Source organism: Cetorhinus maximus, chromosome 2 (genome assembly GCF_964194155.1).
Source record: "Cetorhinus maximus chromosome 2, sCetMax3.hap1.1, whole genome shotgun sequence".
Lineage (NCBI taxonomy): Eukaryota > Metazoa > Chordata > Chondrichthyes > Lamniformes > Cetorhinidae > Cetorhinus > Cetorhinus maximus.
The window spans coordinates 19,519,922-19,535,170 of NC_135880.1; the positions used below are offsets into that span (position 1 = coordinate 19,519,922).

Sequence of the window (15,249 nt, forward strand, 5' to 3'; positions counted from 1 at the left end):
ATTGTAATTCTTTCCAGTTCTTTTAATATGTGTATCATATTACAGGGCATCTTCAGGCACTGTACTATTTGCCTTTAAGATTGAGAAATTTCCATTTTGGCCATAGAGATGTGAAAGCACTTTCTGTTTTCTACAGCATTGTACATACCTGCACAACTCCAACATTACCTATCCAACGTGCAATTCAATGGAAAAGGAGGATAGGAGCTTGCATTTCTAGAGTACCTTTCACATTTTAAGGGTAACCCAAAGTGTCTCACAACCAAGGAATGATGTTTCAATTGTTATCACTATTCACATAAAAGTCATGCAGCACACAGTAAGATCAAACAGTCAATGAGAGCAATGACCAGGCAATCTATTTCTGATGCCATTAGTTGTGAGATAAATGTTGACCCAAACATTGGGAGAACTCCCCTGATGCTCTCCAAATAACGCCATGGCATCTCTTGTGAACAGACGGAAGGGGCCTCAGTTAGACATCTCACCTGAGAGTCGGTGCCTCCGATACTGCAGCGCTCCTGTGTGTGTGGTCTTTGCAAATTAGATTTGAATTTAGAGAGTTCTGTCCGCTAACATGTCAAGGCGTTGCTTAAATATTTTTTTACAGAAAAGACCATCAAGGTGACCAGAGGAGGAGAGTTTCATTATGTAAACGTGGGCTGTGACCAAACCTAGGTTCAGAGGGGGAATGACAGTGATCGGTACCCAAATTCCTAGCAGATTTTAAGGTTGGAAAGGAATGATTTTTTTTCTGTGTAACATATCGCATGCTGCACAGTGAGATCAACAAGATTTTGAATTAGAGAGTCCTGCAGAGAGCTCACTGTGTAACTGGGACAGCTCCGCTAATCCACCCTTGGCAGTTCAATACACTGACCCGATTACTGTTCTGATTCTCAGTTTCACTGAACCATAAATGTAATCCTTCAGAAGCACAGGGCTTGTGCCCTACTGCCACAACCACTACCGAATTTATCAAGGGCTGCAAATCCACATTCACTAGATGCAAAATCAAGCTTTCCATCATCTCTAGAATGAGGGCTCTCCCAAAAACAAAATCCAGCACTATGCAAATCTATCCCCGATGAGGACATTTTGCCATGATGTACACTGAAAGTGAATACCTGAAGTGCTCTGTAAAATACAGTAATTGTTTTTAGATACAAACACTGGTGCTGTACTGTGCCAATGCTCATCATAGTCAAATTCCTTTGTGTGTGGTCTTAATGCAGGCTTAACCTAGTGAAATATATATTGTTTTAAATATCCCAGTGTATGAAAGAATAGCTGGATAGTTGATTATGATTTTTCATTTGGGTTTCAGAGGCCTTTCATGTGCTGTACAAGCTTTATTCTGACAGTTAATGATATTAATGGAAGCCACTGGCACTGATACGTCACTAATACCAGGGTTCCTGTATCATTAACTGCAAGGACATGCAGCATGTACCAGTCCAATTTTTCATGCATTTGGTCAATTGGATCCAATGGAGGGGGCTGACAATGCGCTTTCCAAATCCACAACCTCTACCACCTAGAAGAACAAGGGTAACAGACATATGGGTAACCTCCACCTACAAGTTCCCTACCAAGTTACACATCATCCTGATCGGCTGTTCCTTCACTGCCAAGCGGGTGAGAATCTTGGAATTCCCTTGCTAACAGCACCTTGGGTACAAATAAACCATATAGGCTGCAATGATTCAAGGTGACAGCTCACAGCAACCTTCTCAAGGGAAAATAGGGATGGGCAATAAATGCAGGTCTTGCCAACAGTGTTCAAATCCCATGGTCAAATACTAAAGAGAACTGGATGGGCCTGTTTCTGCACTGTAGCCTCTTTAGTATAAAGGGTTAACAAGTGGGATATGCTAAGGTATGACGAAGATGATGATGGACTACTGACATCAGTCCGCCATGTATTAGACTCTTGAGAGAGAGGTTGGAATCATGCCTAGGGGCATTGTGCCTACGCTGTAACCTGTTTCATTGTAGTACTAATAAACAAATGTTAAGCAGATACCAGAATATGTCTATGGTCTGTCTATGAGCCAAGCACCATGCCTGGAGTCTAAGGTAGAAGAATCCATCTCAGAACATGGTGGCAGCTGTGGAGACATTGATATAAAAAACATATCGATGTTATCGAAGGAACCACAGAGTGAAGAAACTTTTGAAAGCAGCTCGGGCTAAGGATGCATACTGGAGAGAGGTAACGATGACCGTACCTGGTCAGCAGTCCCTGCCCTCGCCCCGCCCAGTTGACTGCCCCGATGGCCCGCAGAAAAGCCAGCAGTGGGAATTATGGAATCACCATTTTCTCTGGTACTGAGCGGCATTAGGTCTTCATGAAAAGAAGCAAAAGCTTCAAGTTAGATACCTTTCATTATGCAGGAGGCCCAGTAGCAGGTACCGTTCTCATAAGGTCGGGTATGCAGGAGTCTACCATGGGCTTTTGAGTCCAAATCCAAAGCAAAATTTAGTAATTAAGCAAGCACATTTTAACCAGAGGCTGCAACGATCTGGGGAAATTAGCTGAATTATTTCTAACCAACCTATATCACCTAGCTAGTCCTTGCAAATACAGGACACTGAAGGATGAGCTAATCCCTGATCACACAGTCGTGGGTGTCTGAGATGAAAAACTCTCCAACTTTCTGCAGGCCATAGATGATCTTACCTTGGATCAAGCGGCTTCACATGGCTCTGTAGGGCCCATGGGCAGTGGCCCCACCCACAAGAAAACCCAGCAAGCCAGGCCAAAGGGTGGGAAACACCACGATGACAGCCATTTTGAGATGCCTGCATTGTGACATGAAAACTCAGCGTAGACATCAAGGCTGCCCAGCACAGGGCATGGAATGCTTCCAGGGTGGCAAAGCTGGGCACTTCAAGAGTTTCTGCAAATCCAGCAATTTTAATCAAAGTCGAAGATATTTATGAAACACATTCTTTCCAAGAAATGGAAAGTCAAGGAAAAGACAGAATTCCTAGGGGAACTAGATAATCTTAACCCTGGCTATTTCTCAGTCACAGTGCAAGTTCAAGGCTTTGATACTACTTTTAAGATTGATACTGGTGCTGCTGTTGACATATTAGCAGATGACCTGGACTGGCTTCAGCCAATGACCCTTCATCCATCAGACATCAAGTTACAAGGTCCAGGTAGCATTGACCAAAGGCAGGATTCTTGCTCCTCTCAGCTATAAGAGGCAACAGATAGTTGATTCTCTCTATGTTCTTCATAATCAACATACATCCTTATTGAGTGGTAATGTTGGCATACTTCCAGAAATCCTAGAAAAAGCAGATGATGCTTATCATTTGAACGACTCACCGTCTTTCATGCAACAATCTTAAACCTTTTAGAAGCAGTGGAAATTCAGCCTTCAGAAGCTGAGAAATTTTATACACTCAGCAATAGGTTCCTTTCTTTCACAGAGATATCATTCATTAGACCTGGGGCAGAGATTGAAGTTATGAATCTCTCCGTTCATTATGATGTAAGGGCAGAGGTGGTGCATCCAGAAGGCACTACGGCAGACAGTGATCGTCCCCGTGGAGACTTGGTGGACCTGAATTGGATCTTCCTAGAAAGTGATGTGGAAGAATTCCTTGCAGTACTGAGTGATCTCTTGGAGTTTGGGGTCCTGGGGAATGATTCACTTTTTCCGTTCATCGATGCACATTATGAAGCCTCTGTTGACTTCTTCGAGGAGTCAGCTATATTTTTAGTGGCTGAACAGCATTCAGATCTTTGTTCCACTGAACCTACCGATGTATTGCCTACTTTATCTCCTGTTGTCCACGAAGGGTCTTCCACAGAGAATGTTTTGCCAGAGTCCAGGTCAGCATCCATAGAGCATAACACTGCCAAACAGCTGGTACCTTCTCAGGGTGAAAGTCAATTTCCACCCATACTTCAGTCCCAGCGGAAAGTCTTCTTCCCTCCAGAAGCTGCGGAAGAACCTTTAGCGCTTCTGAAGCTGCAGAATCCTGTGCAACAATCTTGTTCACGAGTTAATTGTCTACTGGAAATTCATCTCACTACAGAAGATGAAGCTGTCTTGTCTCTACACCCTCTGCAATTCTTCCCATTGCCCATAGTGGAGCAACCTCATAGAGAGAGAAATGTAGCTCTCTTACGACTGCCTACAGAAAGTAGATGACCCTCCCGTGATGTCAATGGGAAATTATATCTTCTTATTTTCCTGACAGTCTTACAGGAAGTTGGTCATGTTTTCTCTCACCATCTAAGTTCATTGAAATCTCAGATCTTCAATCCCTTTTCAGTCATCAATACAGCGGAGGATACAGTTCTGATAGTCTTTCTTGGTGTTAAAGATCATTGCTCTTCTGAAACTTATTCCCAGAGTCCTTCAAGGGAGCAACAAGTTTCTCAGAGTGTCCTGAGTTTATCCCTTCTAGTCCCAGAGGGTCCAAAGTTTGATGCTCCTCAGTCTTCGCTTTTGGATCAGTCTTTCGTTGAAAGGTGTTTGAAGTCCTTGCAGTCCAGTCATCCTGTAACCTACACTCAGCTTCCCAGCTTTGCTGACAATAATGCTGCTAAAGTTCTGCCCCATTCTGCAGATGATGATGTCCTACCAGATGTAGAAGGAAGCCCTCGTGTCTCCACGAGGTCTTCCCTAAGAGCCGGGAATACTGTGGGAGATTGAACAGCCAGGACTCTGACTTGGGTAGGGGAAGAGCAGGAGTCAGAGTTAACTAGAACCTGTAGCAGTAAGAAGGGTGTTACAGAAATGCAATTTAAATAGTTAAATACATAGTTTCATGTTCTTGTTAAAAAGTAGGATAGTATACTTGGGGGAAGTTGCAGTATAAAGTGTTAACAGATGGGTTATGCTAACGTATGATGTTGATGATGGTGTACCACTGATACTAGTCAGTGTTAGACTCTCCTGAGAGAGAGGTTAGAATCATACTTAGGAACAACATACGTACTTTGTAACCGGTTAGATGTAGAACTAATAAACAAGTGCTAAGCAGATAGCAGAGTATGTCTACAGTCTGTCTACAAACAAAGTCCAATGCCTAGAGTCCAAAGTAGAAGGACCTTTGTCAGGACAGCTTCTAGTTATTTCTAGGAGTGGGGGGGGGGTCTCCCTTTCTGTAGCATTTTTTTTCTAAATACATTTACAACTTTGTGATTTTCTCTCTGTACAACGTGCAGCAATCACGCATGTTTAACTAAAAGCTAAATACCAAGGATGCTGGAGATCTGATACAAAAACAGAAAGTGCTGTTTCATCAGTATGCCTGGCAGCATCTGTGGAGAGAGAAACAGAGTTAATGTTTAGACTCCAATGTGACGCTACTTCTGAACTCTGAGTTCTGAAGAAGAATCATATTGAACTTGAAACGTTAACTCTGCTTCTCTCTCCACAGATGCTGCAAGACCTATGCATGTTTAACTGCCGTTTCTATGGTGACCTCTTTCTTTATTTGGCAATCCAAGGTAAAAGTCTGATGTTGGGTCTGCCGATCTTTCAGTGCTAAGAGGGCCTCCTATTTGCCCTGCAGCCTTGGAAACGCATCCGCCATCCTTAATTGGATGGGCTCCTCCAAGATTGTTTCCAGGATCCCGCTACCAGCATCTCAAGGTTCCTGACGTCAGGGTCCCGACCCACAAATGAAAATTCAGGCTGATGGCCTTTCAAATCCAGTCCCCAAAAACAAAATGCACATTTTTCCTTAGTGCCGTGTAAGTACCTTTAAAGTTGGGTCTAATTCTTGCGTCATATCCTGACGTCCTTCCCATCAATTTGTCCAGAAAGTCCGATGGAGACATTGCTGGAGCACGAGATCTAGAACCTTCTATTTCTTTAGTTGTCACCAAGCTGAAAGCAAACACACAAAATATGGCATGAAAGGACACAGGTGATAATGTATGAAAATATAAATACCAAGTTATCTGAAGAGCATAGGAGTTTGAAAAAGAAAACAGATGAATTAAGTTGAACTGTTTACAGACATGTCTGCTAGTAGGGTTAAAATGTGAAGGGGAGACAATGGCATAATGGTATTGTCACTGGACTAGTAATCCAGAGACCTAGGGTAATGCTCTGGGGACCTGGGTTCGAATTCAATAAAAAAAAACGGAATTAGTCATGAAACCGTTGTTGATATTGTAAAAACCCATCTGGTTCACTAATGTCCTTTAGGGAAGGAAATCTGCTGTCTTTACCCAGTCTGGCCTACATGTGACTCCACAGCAATGTGGTTGACTCTTAAATGCCCTCTGGACAAGGGCAGTTAGGAATGGGCAATAAATGCTGGCCAAGCCAGTGGTGCCCACATCCTATGAACAAATAGTAAAACTTTGGATTTCCAGGAAATGGATGAATGAATATTTCTCATCCCAGAACATTATGTAACTAGGTCCAGCTGACTGTACAGGTGATGAGGAGCATAAAGAAAGAGAGATCTTGAATTTGTTTAGCACCTTATATCACTTTGGGATGTGGACAAACATTTTACAGCCTTCAAAGTACTTTTGAAGTATAGTCGCTATTGTCTTATGGAATCAATAGAGTTCAGCTGATAGCTCAGCTAGTCAAAGCAGAATATTGCAGATCAGGATAATGCCAGAGTTTTGTTAATTTCAAATGAGGCGGCAGTCTGGTTGGTACAACTGGTGTCGGTGCCTTAGAGTTATTGAATCATAAATAGGGCCACTTTCTAGCTCCTGATTGCTATTTGGCAACCTGCTAGTACCGAGGGACTATAGATGCTAGTTGGCAGCGATTTCTCCCAGAGGTCAAAGAGCATTTGACATTCATGTTGTAAGGTTAAATAGGCTTTGGTACACAAATATGCAGCCCTTTCAAAATACTCCTGCAGGAATGCGTCAGAGCGGCTGAACCCAGAGACCAGCTTCCAACAAATTCAGATCTTCTAGGATGGTTCATTAGTGATGGAGAACCAGCCTGCCTCAAACAAGACCACTGGAGTAAAACAAGGTGGGATGGGGGTGGGGACTCACTATGGTGGGTGGGCGTAACCATATCTTCAACCTTCAAAGGGGTCTGGCCAAAGTCTTGGGAAGGTACGCTTGGTAAGATCATGCTGGTAATCAGTGAAAGTGGTGGTCACCTACTCGTTCAAATCAGAATGTGACCTGGACATTTTGGAAGGCCATTTAGTTCATTTTTTGATAAAGGCAAAATACTGCAGATGCAGGAATTCTGAAATAAAAACCGAAAAAAATCTGGAAAATACTTTTCCAGCATTTTCTGTAATTTATTTTCTTGGTTATTTGCAAAGTGAGCTGCAAGGGTCCTGGGAATCTGTTAACCACCTCAAAGGAGTTCTGGGTTTCATCAGACTTTGCAGGCTTGTGAAATTGGCAGAGGCTTCCATTTGCGTGTGCGGAGTCTAAAACTAAAAGCAAAATACTGCAGACTCTGGAAATTTGAAATAAAAACAGAAAATACTGGAAGTACTCGGCAGCAGCTGCGGAGAGAGAAACAGTTAGCGTTTCAGGCCTGTGGCCTTTCATCAGAACCATTCATTCATATGATTGCCACTAATAAATCCAACAAGGAATTCAAAAGAAGCTTCTTTACCTAGAGAGTGGTTAGAAGTAATTGAGTCAACTGGCATAGATGCAGATGAAGGGGAGTGAGTTAAACTCGTAAGGGAGAAAAAGGATAGAACGGTACGCTGATAGGATTAAATGAAGCAGCATGGGAGGAGGGTCAACACCAGGTTAGACAGGTCGAACTGAATGGCCTGTTTCTGAGCTGTAAATTCTAAGCATCACAAATAGTGGAATCACAATCACCCCTCAATGCATATCCATCTACAAAGCTCATTATAAAAGGGAGATGGAACATTCAGGACTCTCCTGGATGGGTTTGGCCAGAATAACACTCAAGAACTTTGGCACATCTAGGACAACACAGTTCCCTTGATCAGCACCCAAAGCACTGAATTCAAAACCCACTCCCTCCATGACTGACGCACAATGGCAACAGAATGTTCGGTCAACAAGATGTACTTCAGCTTGCTTCAATAGCACTTTGCAGCGGCTACCACCAAGAAACACAAGAACAGCATTTTTAACACTTATTGATGGGATGTGGGCATCGCTGGCCAGGTCAGCATTTATTGTCCATCCCTAAAGAGCCAGCCACACACATTACTGTGGATCTGGAGTTACATGCAGGCCAGGCAAGGTAAGGATGGCAGATTTCCTTCCCTAAAGGACATTAGTCAACCAGATGTGTTTTTACGACGATCAACAATGGTTTCATGGTCACCATTAGGCTTTTAATTCCAGATTTTTTTTCTCTATTTAATTTGAATTTCAACATCTGCCATGGTGGGATTTGAACCCAGGTGCCCAGGGCATTACGCTAGATTTCTGGATTACTAGTCCAGCGACTACACCTCCCTCTTAATATCATTGAATTACCTTCTCATCCTGGACATATCTCATCATTCCCTCATTGTCACTGAGCTAATATCCTGGAATTCCCTATCTGATATCTTTGTGGGAGCAGCATTGTGGCAAGGACTGCGGCAGTCAAAAGTAAAGGCCCACCTGTACCTTCTAAACTCAACTGCGGATGGGCAATAACTGCTGGCCTTGTCAACATTGCCCACATCCTATGAACAAATCTTAAGAACAGTTACAAAGAGCTTGGGAGTTAATTTTAATGGGCACGAAATCATGTCATGAGTTGGACAATTCTCCCACATGTATTCCCGGAGCACCTCCAAGCAAAGCCTGCCCTATGATAAAGACCTAAAATAAAAGAAGTTGCATTTATATAGCGCCTGTCATGACCACAAGATGCTTCAAAGTGTTTTACGCTCACTGAAATCTTTTTGAAGCAGAGTCGCTGTTGTAATGCAGGAGACGCAACAATTAATTTGCACACAGCAAGATCCCACAAATAGCAACAATCTAGATGGCCAGATGATTTGTTCTGGTGACTTGGGCTGGGGGTAATTGTTCTGCCAGGACACAGTGGAGAATTCCCCTGCTCTCATTTGAACTAGTGGCACAAGGTATTTTAAGTTGATTTGGGAGGGAAATATATTTGGTGCATTGAATAAGCCATGTATGAAATCGATGTTCATCTCATGCACCTGATAACATAGAAATGCATGGGTCACATCCTCAGTACAATTATATCATATGTACGTCTGCAAATACTGTAAAAATAAAACATCCACATTAACACAGAACCCAAAATGCAACATTTTAAGAGAAAGGCAAAAAATAGAACTTAGCCATTTAGCAAAGGTTTAGAATTTAGTAAGGAGAATATGCATTAGCTTTAATTCTTGGAACAACTATGTAAATATTGCTTTATCTCAAATAATTATCACCAATAAACCTTCTCATTTTAAAATAAATACGTTAGTTCCTTTGTTCTGTGCTCTGCACACATCACTCAAACAGAAATCCTTCAGTCCAATTCGAGGATTTAGTTTAATGTTGAGTTTCTATTTGAAGAGTTCGAAGGAGAGGGAAGGTTATTGCTGGGACTCATTTTTCAATCTAATATCCTTTAAGTGACTTCAGTCTATCAGGGTGATTCATCCCATTGATTTTTTTTGATCTGTCTCTTTTTTGTTTAATGGGTCAAATCTGCCTGTTCAAATTTTCCAGCACTTAGTATGTTCTCAGTCTATTGTATAAATCACTTACTGTGTTGCCAGTTCAGCGAGTAACTAAATACATGGATTGGGGATATCCCCAAGTTTGTTCTCATAAGAAATTGGAGCAGGAGTGGGCTGTATGGCTTGCTCTGCCATTAAACCGGATCTGCGGCTAATCTACCTCAGCTACATTATCTCGCACTATTCCAATATCTCTGAGTATCCAAAAATCTACCAATCTCTGACTTGAATATCTCTCCCTGAGCATCCACAGCTCCCTGGGGTAGAGGATTCCAAAGGCTCACAACCCTTTGAGTGAATGAATTCCTCCTCATCTCAGTCCTAAGTGGCCAGCCCCTTATTCTGAAATTATGACCCCCTAGTTCGAGATTCCCAGCACCTACCCATCAAGCCCCTTAATAATTCCATGTGTTTCAATTAGATCCTTGAGTTAATGGTGTGGGATCAGAAAGGAAACCATTGCAATGATACTCTGGCTATGGTTAGATAGATAAAATAAACAGGCTCCACTCAACCAACCTTTAATTTTGGATGGAGCACTCTCCACTTGCCTGGATGAGTGCAGCTCCAACAGCACTCAAGAGGCTTAGCACCAGTCAGAACAAAGCAGCTCACTTGATTGGCACCCCATCCACAAACATTCACTCCCTCCACCACCGACGCACAGTAGCAGCAGTATATAATATCTACAAGGTGCACTGCAGAAACTCACCAAGGCTCCTTAGGCAGCACTGCCCAAGCCCACAACCGCTAGCATCGAGAAGGACAAGGGCAGCAGATAGATGGGAACACCACCACTTGGAAGTCCCTCTCCAAGTCACTCACCATCCTGATTTGGAAATATATCGCCTGCCACTGGGTCAAAATCCTAGAACTCCCTTCCTAACAGCACTGTGGGTGTACCTACACAACAGGGACTGCAGCGGTTCAAGTAGGCAGCTCACCACCACCTTCTCAAGGGCAATTAGGGATGGGCAATCTTGAATATGCCATGCAGAGCAAATAATAGGTTGCAAACAAAAAATGAAAAAATTGATGGAACATTGGCGCCATGACAAGTAGGCTTGCTCCAGGTGCTCAAGAACCTTCTGGGGTGGACAGCATTAAAGCCCCTCAGTAATTATTTTGCCTTTCTGCACAGGCATCAAGGTATAGCAGTTGAAGCTACTCTGAACCGTAAGCTGAGTGTACAGAAACAGCTTTGTCACACAATATTTTCCAAGCTTTATATTTGGTTCCACGATTAATATTTCTCATACATACCTCTACTTACACATAATAAATTACATTGATATTGTAATCCCCATTCTGTGATTGATTGCTTTGTAAAAATCACACATCAATGACATATACTGTTCCCCTGTTAAATGGATGAAATACTTTTGGGTAAAAAAAAAACAACCATGCACTGAACAAGATTTATGTAAGAGGCATAAGTAATCCATTTTAAATCTGAACTTCAAAGGAGATTATCACAGAGTTTTAATACTTTTCCTGCCACAAATTTGTCGAAGGCCAGCTATTTGAGTTGTAGAGCTGACCAGCATGGTAGGCCATCAGCTACTGATGATTTTCATTAGTAAAGCGCCTCAAGGTGCTTGGTTATGCTCAAGAAGAGCCAAATAAGCTGATATTAGGACATGCTTGGTCAAAGAGGTAGATTTTAAGAAGCGTCTTAAATGAAGAGTTATAGATAAAGAGGTGGAGCGATTCAATTTATGAACTTAAATTCCCTCCCTGAATCATACCACCTCTGTATCTCCAACTCTTCATTTAGCACCAAGGCACATGAAGGAGGAGCACAGAGATATTGAGTATTTCAGTGCTGGACAAGGTTACAGAGATAAGAAGGGGCCAGACTACAGAGAGATTTGAAAATGGGGAGAATTTATCAGGCGAGAATTTATGAGACTGGGAGCACAGGACTAATAGGTGAACAGGATTTGATGTGAGTTCGGACACAGGCAACAGAGTTTTGGATGAGTTGAGGGTGCATGGCCATCCAAGAGTAGCTCCTTACTGAGTACAGTATAAACAGAAGTGGGAGGCACAGCAAGGTCCATCTCCCCATTTGGCCCCTGTCCCCCATCACTCCTGCCTCCCCTGAATTTGGATTGTCACCACTTTTCAAGGCAAAAACCAGATAGGGAGATGAATAAGAGCAGGTCAGGTGGCATCATTAGGCTTAATTCTCTAACGCCGCTCAGACCTCCTACACTGGTCCAGTGAAGTTCAATGTAACCTTGAGAAACTGCACCTCATCTTTCGATTGGTCGCTTAACAGTCATCTAGACTCAACATTGAGTTCAACAATTTCAGACAATAGTCTCCGCCTCCATTTTGGGTTTTTAAAATTTTTGAATGGTAGCTGAAGATGATTATGCTGTTCCCATTTTCACCTGCTGAAAATCCATATTTTGCCTCTCTACTTGTTCCATTACCAACTCCTTTTGTTCTGCACATCATTGTTCTGTCATTTTATCTCTCCTGCTTTCCACCCTATTACATTGTTTCCCTTCTGTTCCTTATCATTCCCCCCAGACATTGTACCTGCTTAAATCCCATTACATCTCTCACTGTTCCCAGTTCTAATGAAAGGTCACTGACCTGAAAGGTTAACTCTGTTTGTCTCTCTACAGATACTGCCAGATCTGCCGAGAATTTCAAGCCTTTTCTCTTTTTATTACAGATCTCCAGCATCTGCAGTATTTTGCTTTTATATCATTCAGCTTGGGTTCTGAGCACTAATCTGAAACCTTAACCTTGGACCATTTTTGTCCCACAAATCAGGACTCAGATATGGAAAATTTCCAATTTCCAGTTTTCTCACAGTTTTACATCATCCTACTTGTGACTCTTCCTTTTCTTGGCTTCTCTGGTCTGAATTTTCAGAGTTGGGGAAAGTATTTGTATTTTTAGTCCCACATCAAAGACTTTATAATCACTTGGAGCCATCAACCAAACTGTGAGCTGACAGGCACAACACTGTGACAATGATAGGGTGTGGAATCAGTCATGCTGCACAAATCCTATAATGGTGACCCTCTGTCTTTTGTCAACAACGTGAAATAGCAAGCACTGACCTTTTTTAACTGCAGAATGGCTTTATTTAATTTAAAGGTCAGGAGATTTAATTGCCCAGAGAGCTTGACAATTTCAGTGAGCTTATTCACTTTTCACATACTTTCATGTCTAGAACAAAGAACAAAGAAAAGTACAGCACAGGAACAGGCCCTTCGGCCCTCCAAGCCTGCGCCGATCATATATCCGTCAACTAAAACATTTTGCATTTCCGGGGTCCGTATCCCTCTATTCCCATCCTATTCATGTATTTTTCAAGCTGCCTCTTAAACACCACTATCGTACCAGCTTCCACCATCTCCTCTGGCAGCGAATTCCAGACACTCACTACCCTCTGCGTAAAAAAACTTGCCCCGCACATCTCCTCTATAGTTTTCTCCTCTCACCTTAAATCTATGTCCCCTAGTAATTGACTCTTCCACCCTGGGAAAAAGCTTCTGACTATCTACTCTGTCCATGCCACTCATAATTTTGTAAACTTCTATCAAGTCGCCCCTCAATCTCCGTCGCTCTAGTGAGAACAATCTGAGTTTCTCCAACCTCTCCTCATAGCTAATAACCTCCAGACCAGGCAGCATCCTGGTAAACCTCCTCTGCACCCTCTCCAATGCCTCCATGTCCTTCTGGTAATGTGGCGACTAGAATTGCACACAATATTCCAAGTGTGGCCTAACCAAGGTTCTATACAGCTGCAGCATGACTTCCCAGCTTTTATACTCAATACCCCTGCCAATGAAGGCAAGCATGCCATATGCCTTCTTGACTACCTTATCTACCTGAGCTGCCACTTTGAGTGACCTGTGGACCTGTACACCCAGATCCCTCTGCCTATCAATGCACTTAAGTGTTCTGCCATTTACTGTATAATTCCTGCCTGTATTAGACCTTCCAAAATGCATTACCTCGCATTTGTCCGGATTAAACTCCATCTGCCATTTCTCCGCCCAAGTCTCCAACCGATCTATATCCCGTTATATCCTTTGACAATCCTCTTCACTATCTGCAACTCCTCCAACCTTAGTGTCATCTGCAAACTTACTAATTAGCCCAGTTACATTTTCCTCCAAATCATTTATGTATACTACAAATAGCAAAGGTCCCAGCACTGATCCCTGCGGAACTCCACTAGTCACAGCTCTCCATTCAGAAAAGCACCCTTCCACTGCTACCCTCTGTCTTCTATGACCAAGCCAATTCTGTATCCATCTTGCCAGCTCACCTCTGATCCCGTGTGACTTTACCTTCTGTGTCAGTCTGCCATGAGGGACCTTGTCAAAGGCCTTACTGAAATCCATGTAGATAACATCCACTGCCCTTCCATCGTCGATCATCTTTGTCACATCCTTGAAAAGCTCGATCAAGTTAGTGAGACACGACCTCCCCTTCACAAAACCATGCTGCCTGCTGCCTCTCACTAATACTGTCTGCTTTTAACAATCCCAAAAGGCTCCTGACTTCTCCCAAAGGGGTACCTGGACTTCTCCAAAAGGGTCCCTTACCTCTTCAAAAGGATACACTGCTGATCCAAAGAAATCCAGCAAATTTAGACTTTCTCTTAAAAAGCCATAAAGCTCACAAGTTGTGTTTTGGACATCCCACTAACAAAAATTGGGCCTGTTTGAAGACAGCTGAACTTTAAAATGTAAGGATGAACACGGTGGGTGCTGGGTTTGGGAGTGGGGCTTCTGGATTCGGGGCTCCAGCACCATTTTGAATAAGTCTGAGACCCTCAACATTGTTGTAAAAATTCAGGCCGCTGTCTCCATTTCTGGCAATAGGCCATCAACTAATACTCAAAACGTCAACTGTATCCCTCTCCGCAGATGCTGTCAGACCTGCTGAGTTGTTCCAGGTATTTTTGTTTTTGTTCTAGATTTCCAGCATCCGCAGTATTTTGTTTTTATTTTAATTCATTACTAGCCCACTGGCACCACAGCTACCTTCCACTACACTTCCTCACACCCTGCACCCTGCAAGGACAAGTGGGAAGTCATGGACTCTTTCTGTGGTTTAGATGACCAGATGTGCAGGAAGTGTCACCAGCTGCAGAAACTTGAGCTCCAGGTTTCAGAACTTGAACGATGGCTGAAGTCACTTTGGTGCACCTGAGAGGTTGAGAACTATGTGGATAGCATGTTTAGGGAGGTGGTCACACCGCCGGTTAAGAGAGTGCAGGCAGAGACCATAAGACCATAAGACATAGGAGAAGTAGGCCATTTGGCCCATCAAGTCTGCTCCGCCATTCAGTGAGATCATGGATGACCTGATAATCCTCAACTCCACTTTCCTGCCTTTCCCCCATAACCCTTGATTAAAAATCTATCTGTCTCAGCCTTGAATATACTTAATGACCCAGCTTCTACAGCCCTCTGAGGTAAAGAATTCCACAGATTGACTACCCTTTGAGAGAAGAAATTCCTCCTCATCTCTATTTTAAATGGGAACCCCCTTGCTCTGAGATTATGCCCTCTGGTCCTAGACTCTCCCACAAGGGGAAACAACCTCTCAGCA

At 42.9% G+C, this 15,249-nt stretch overlaps 1 protein-coding gene across 1 annotated transcript in view; it reads right to left on the bottom strand.

The window, feature by feature from the left end:
* glra3 (glycine receptor, alpha 3) overlaps nt 1-15,249 on the bottom strand; it is a 252,760-nt gene that overhangs the window by 174,860 nt on the left and 62,651 nt on the right. Inside the window, exon 2 of the mRNA XM_078557604.1 lies at nt 5,734-5,861. Coding sequence (XP_078413730.1) covers nt 5,734-5,861 — 128 coding nt within the window. The remainder of the gene's footprint in view (nt 1-5,733; nt 5,862-15,249) is intronic.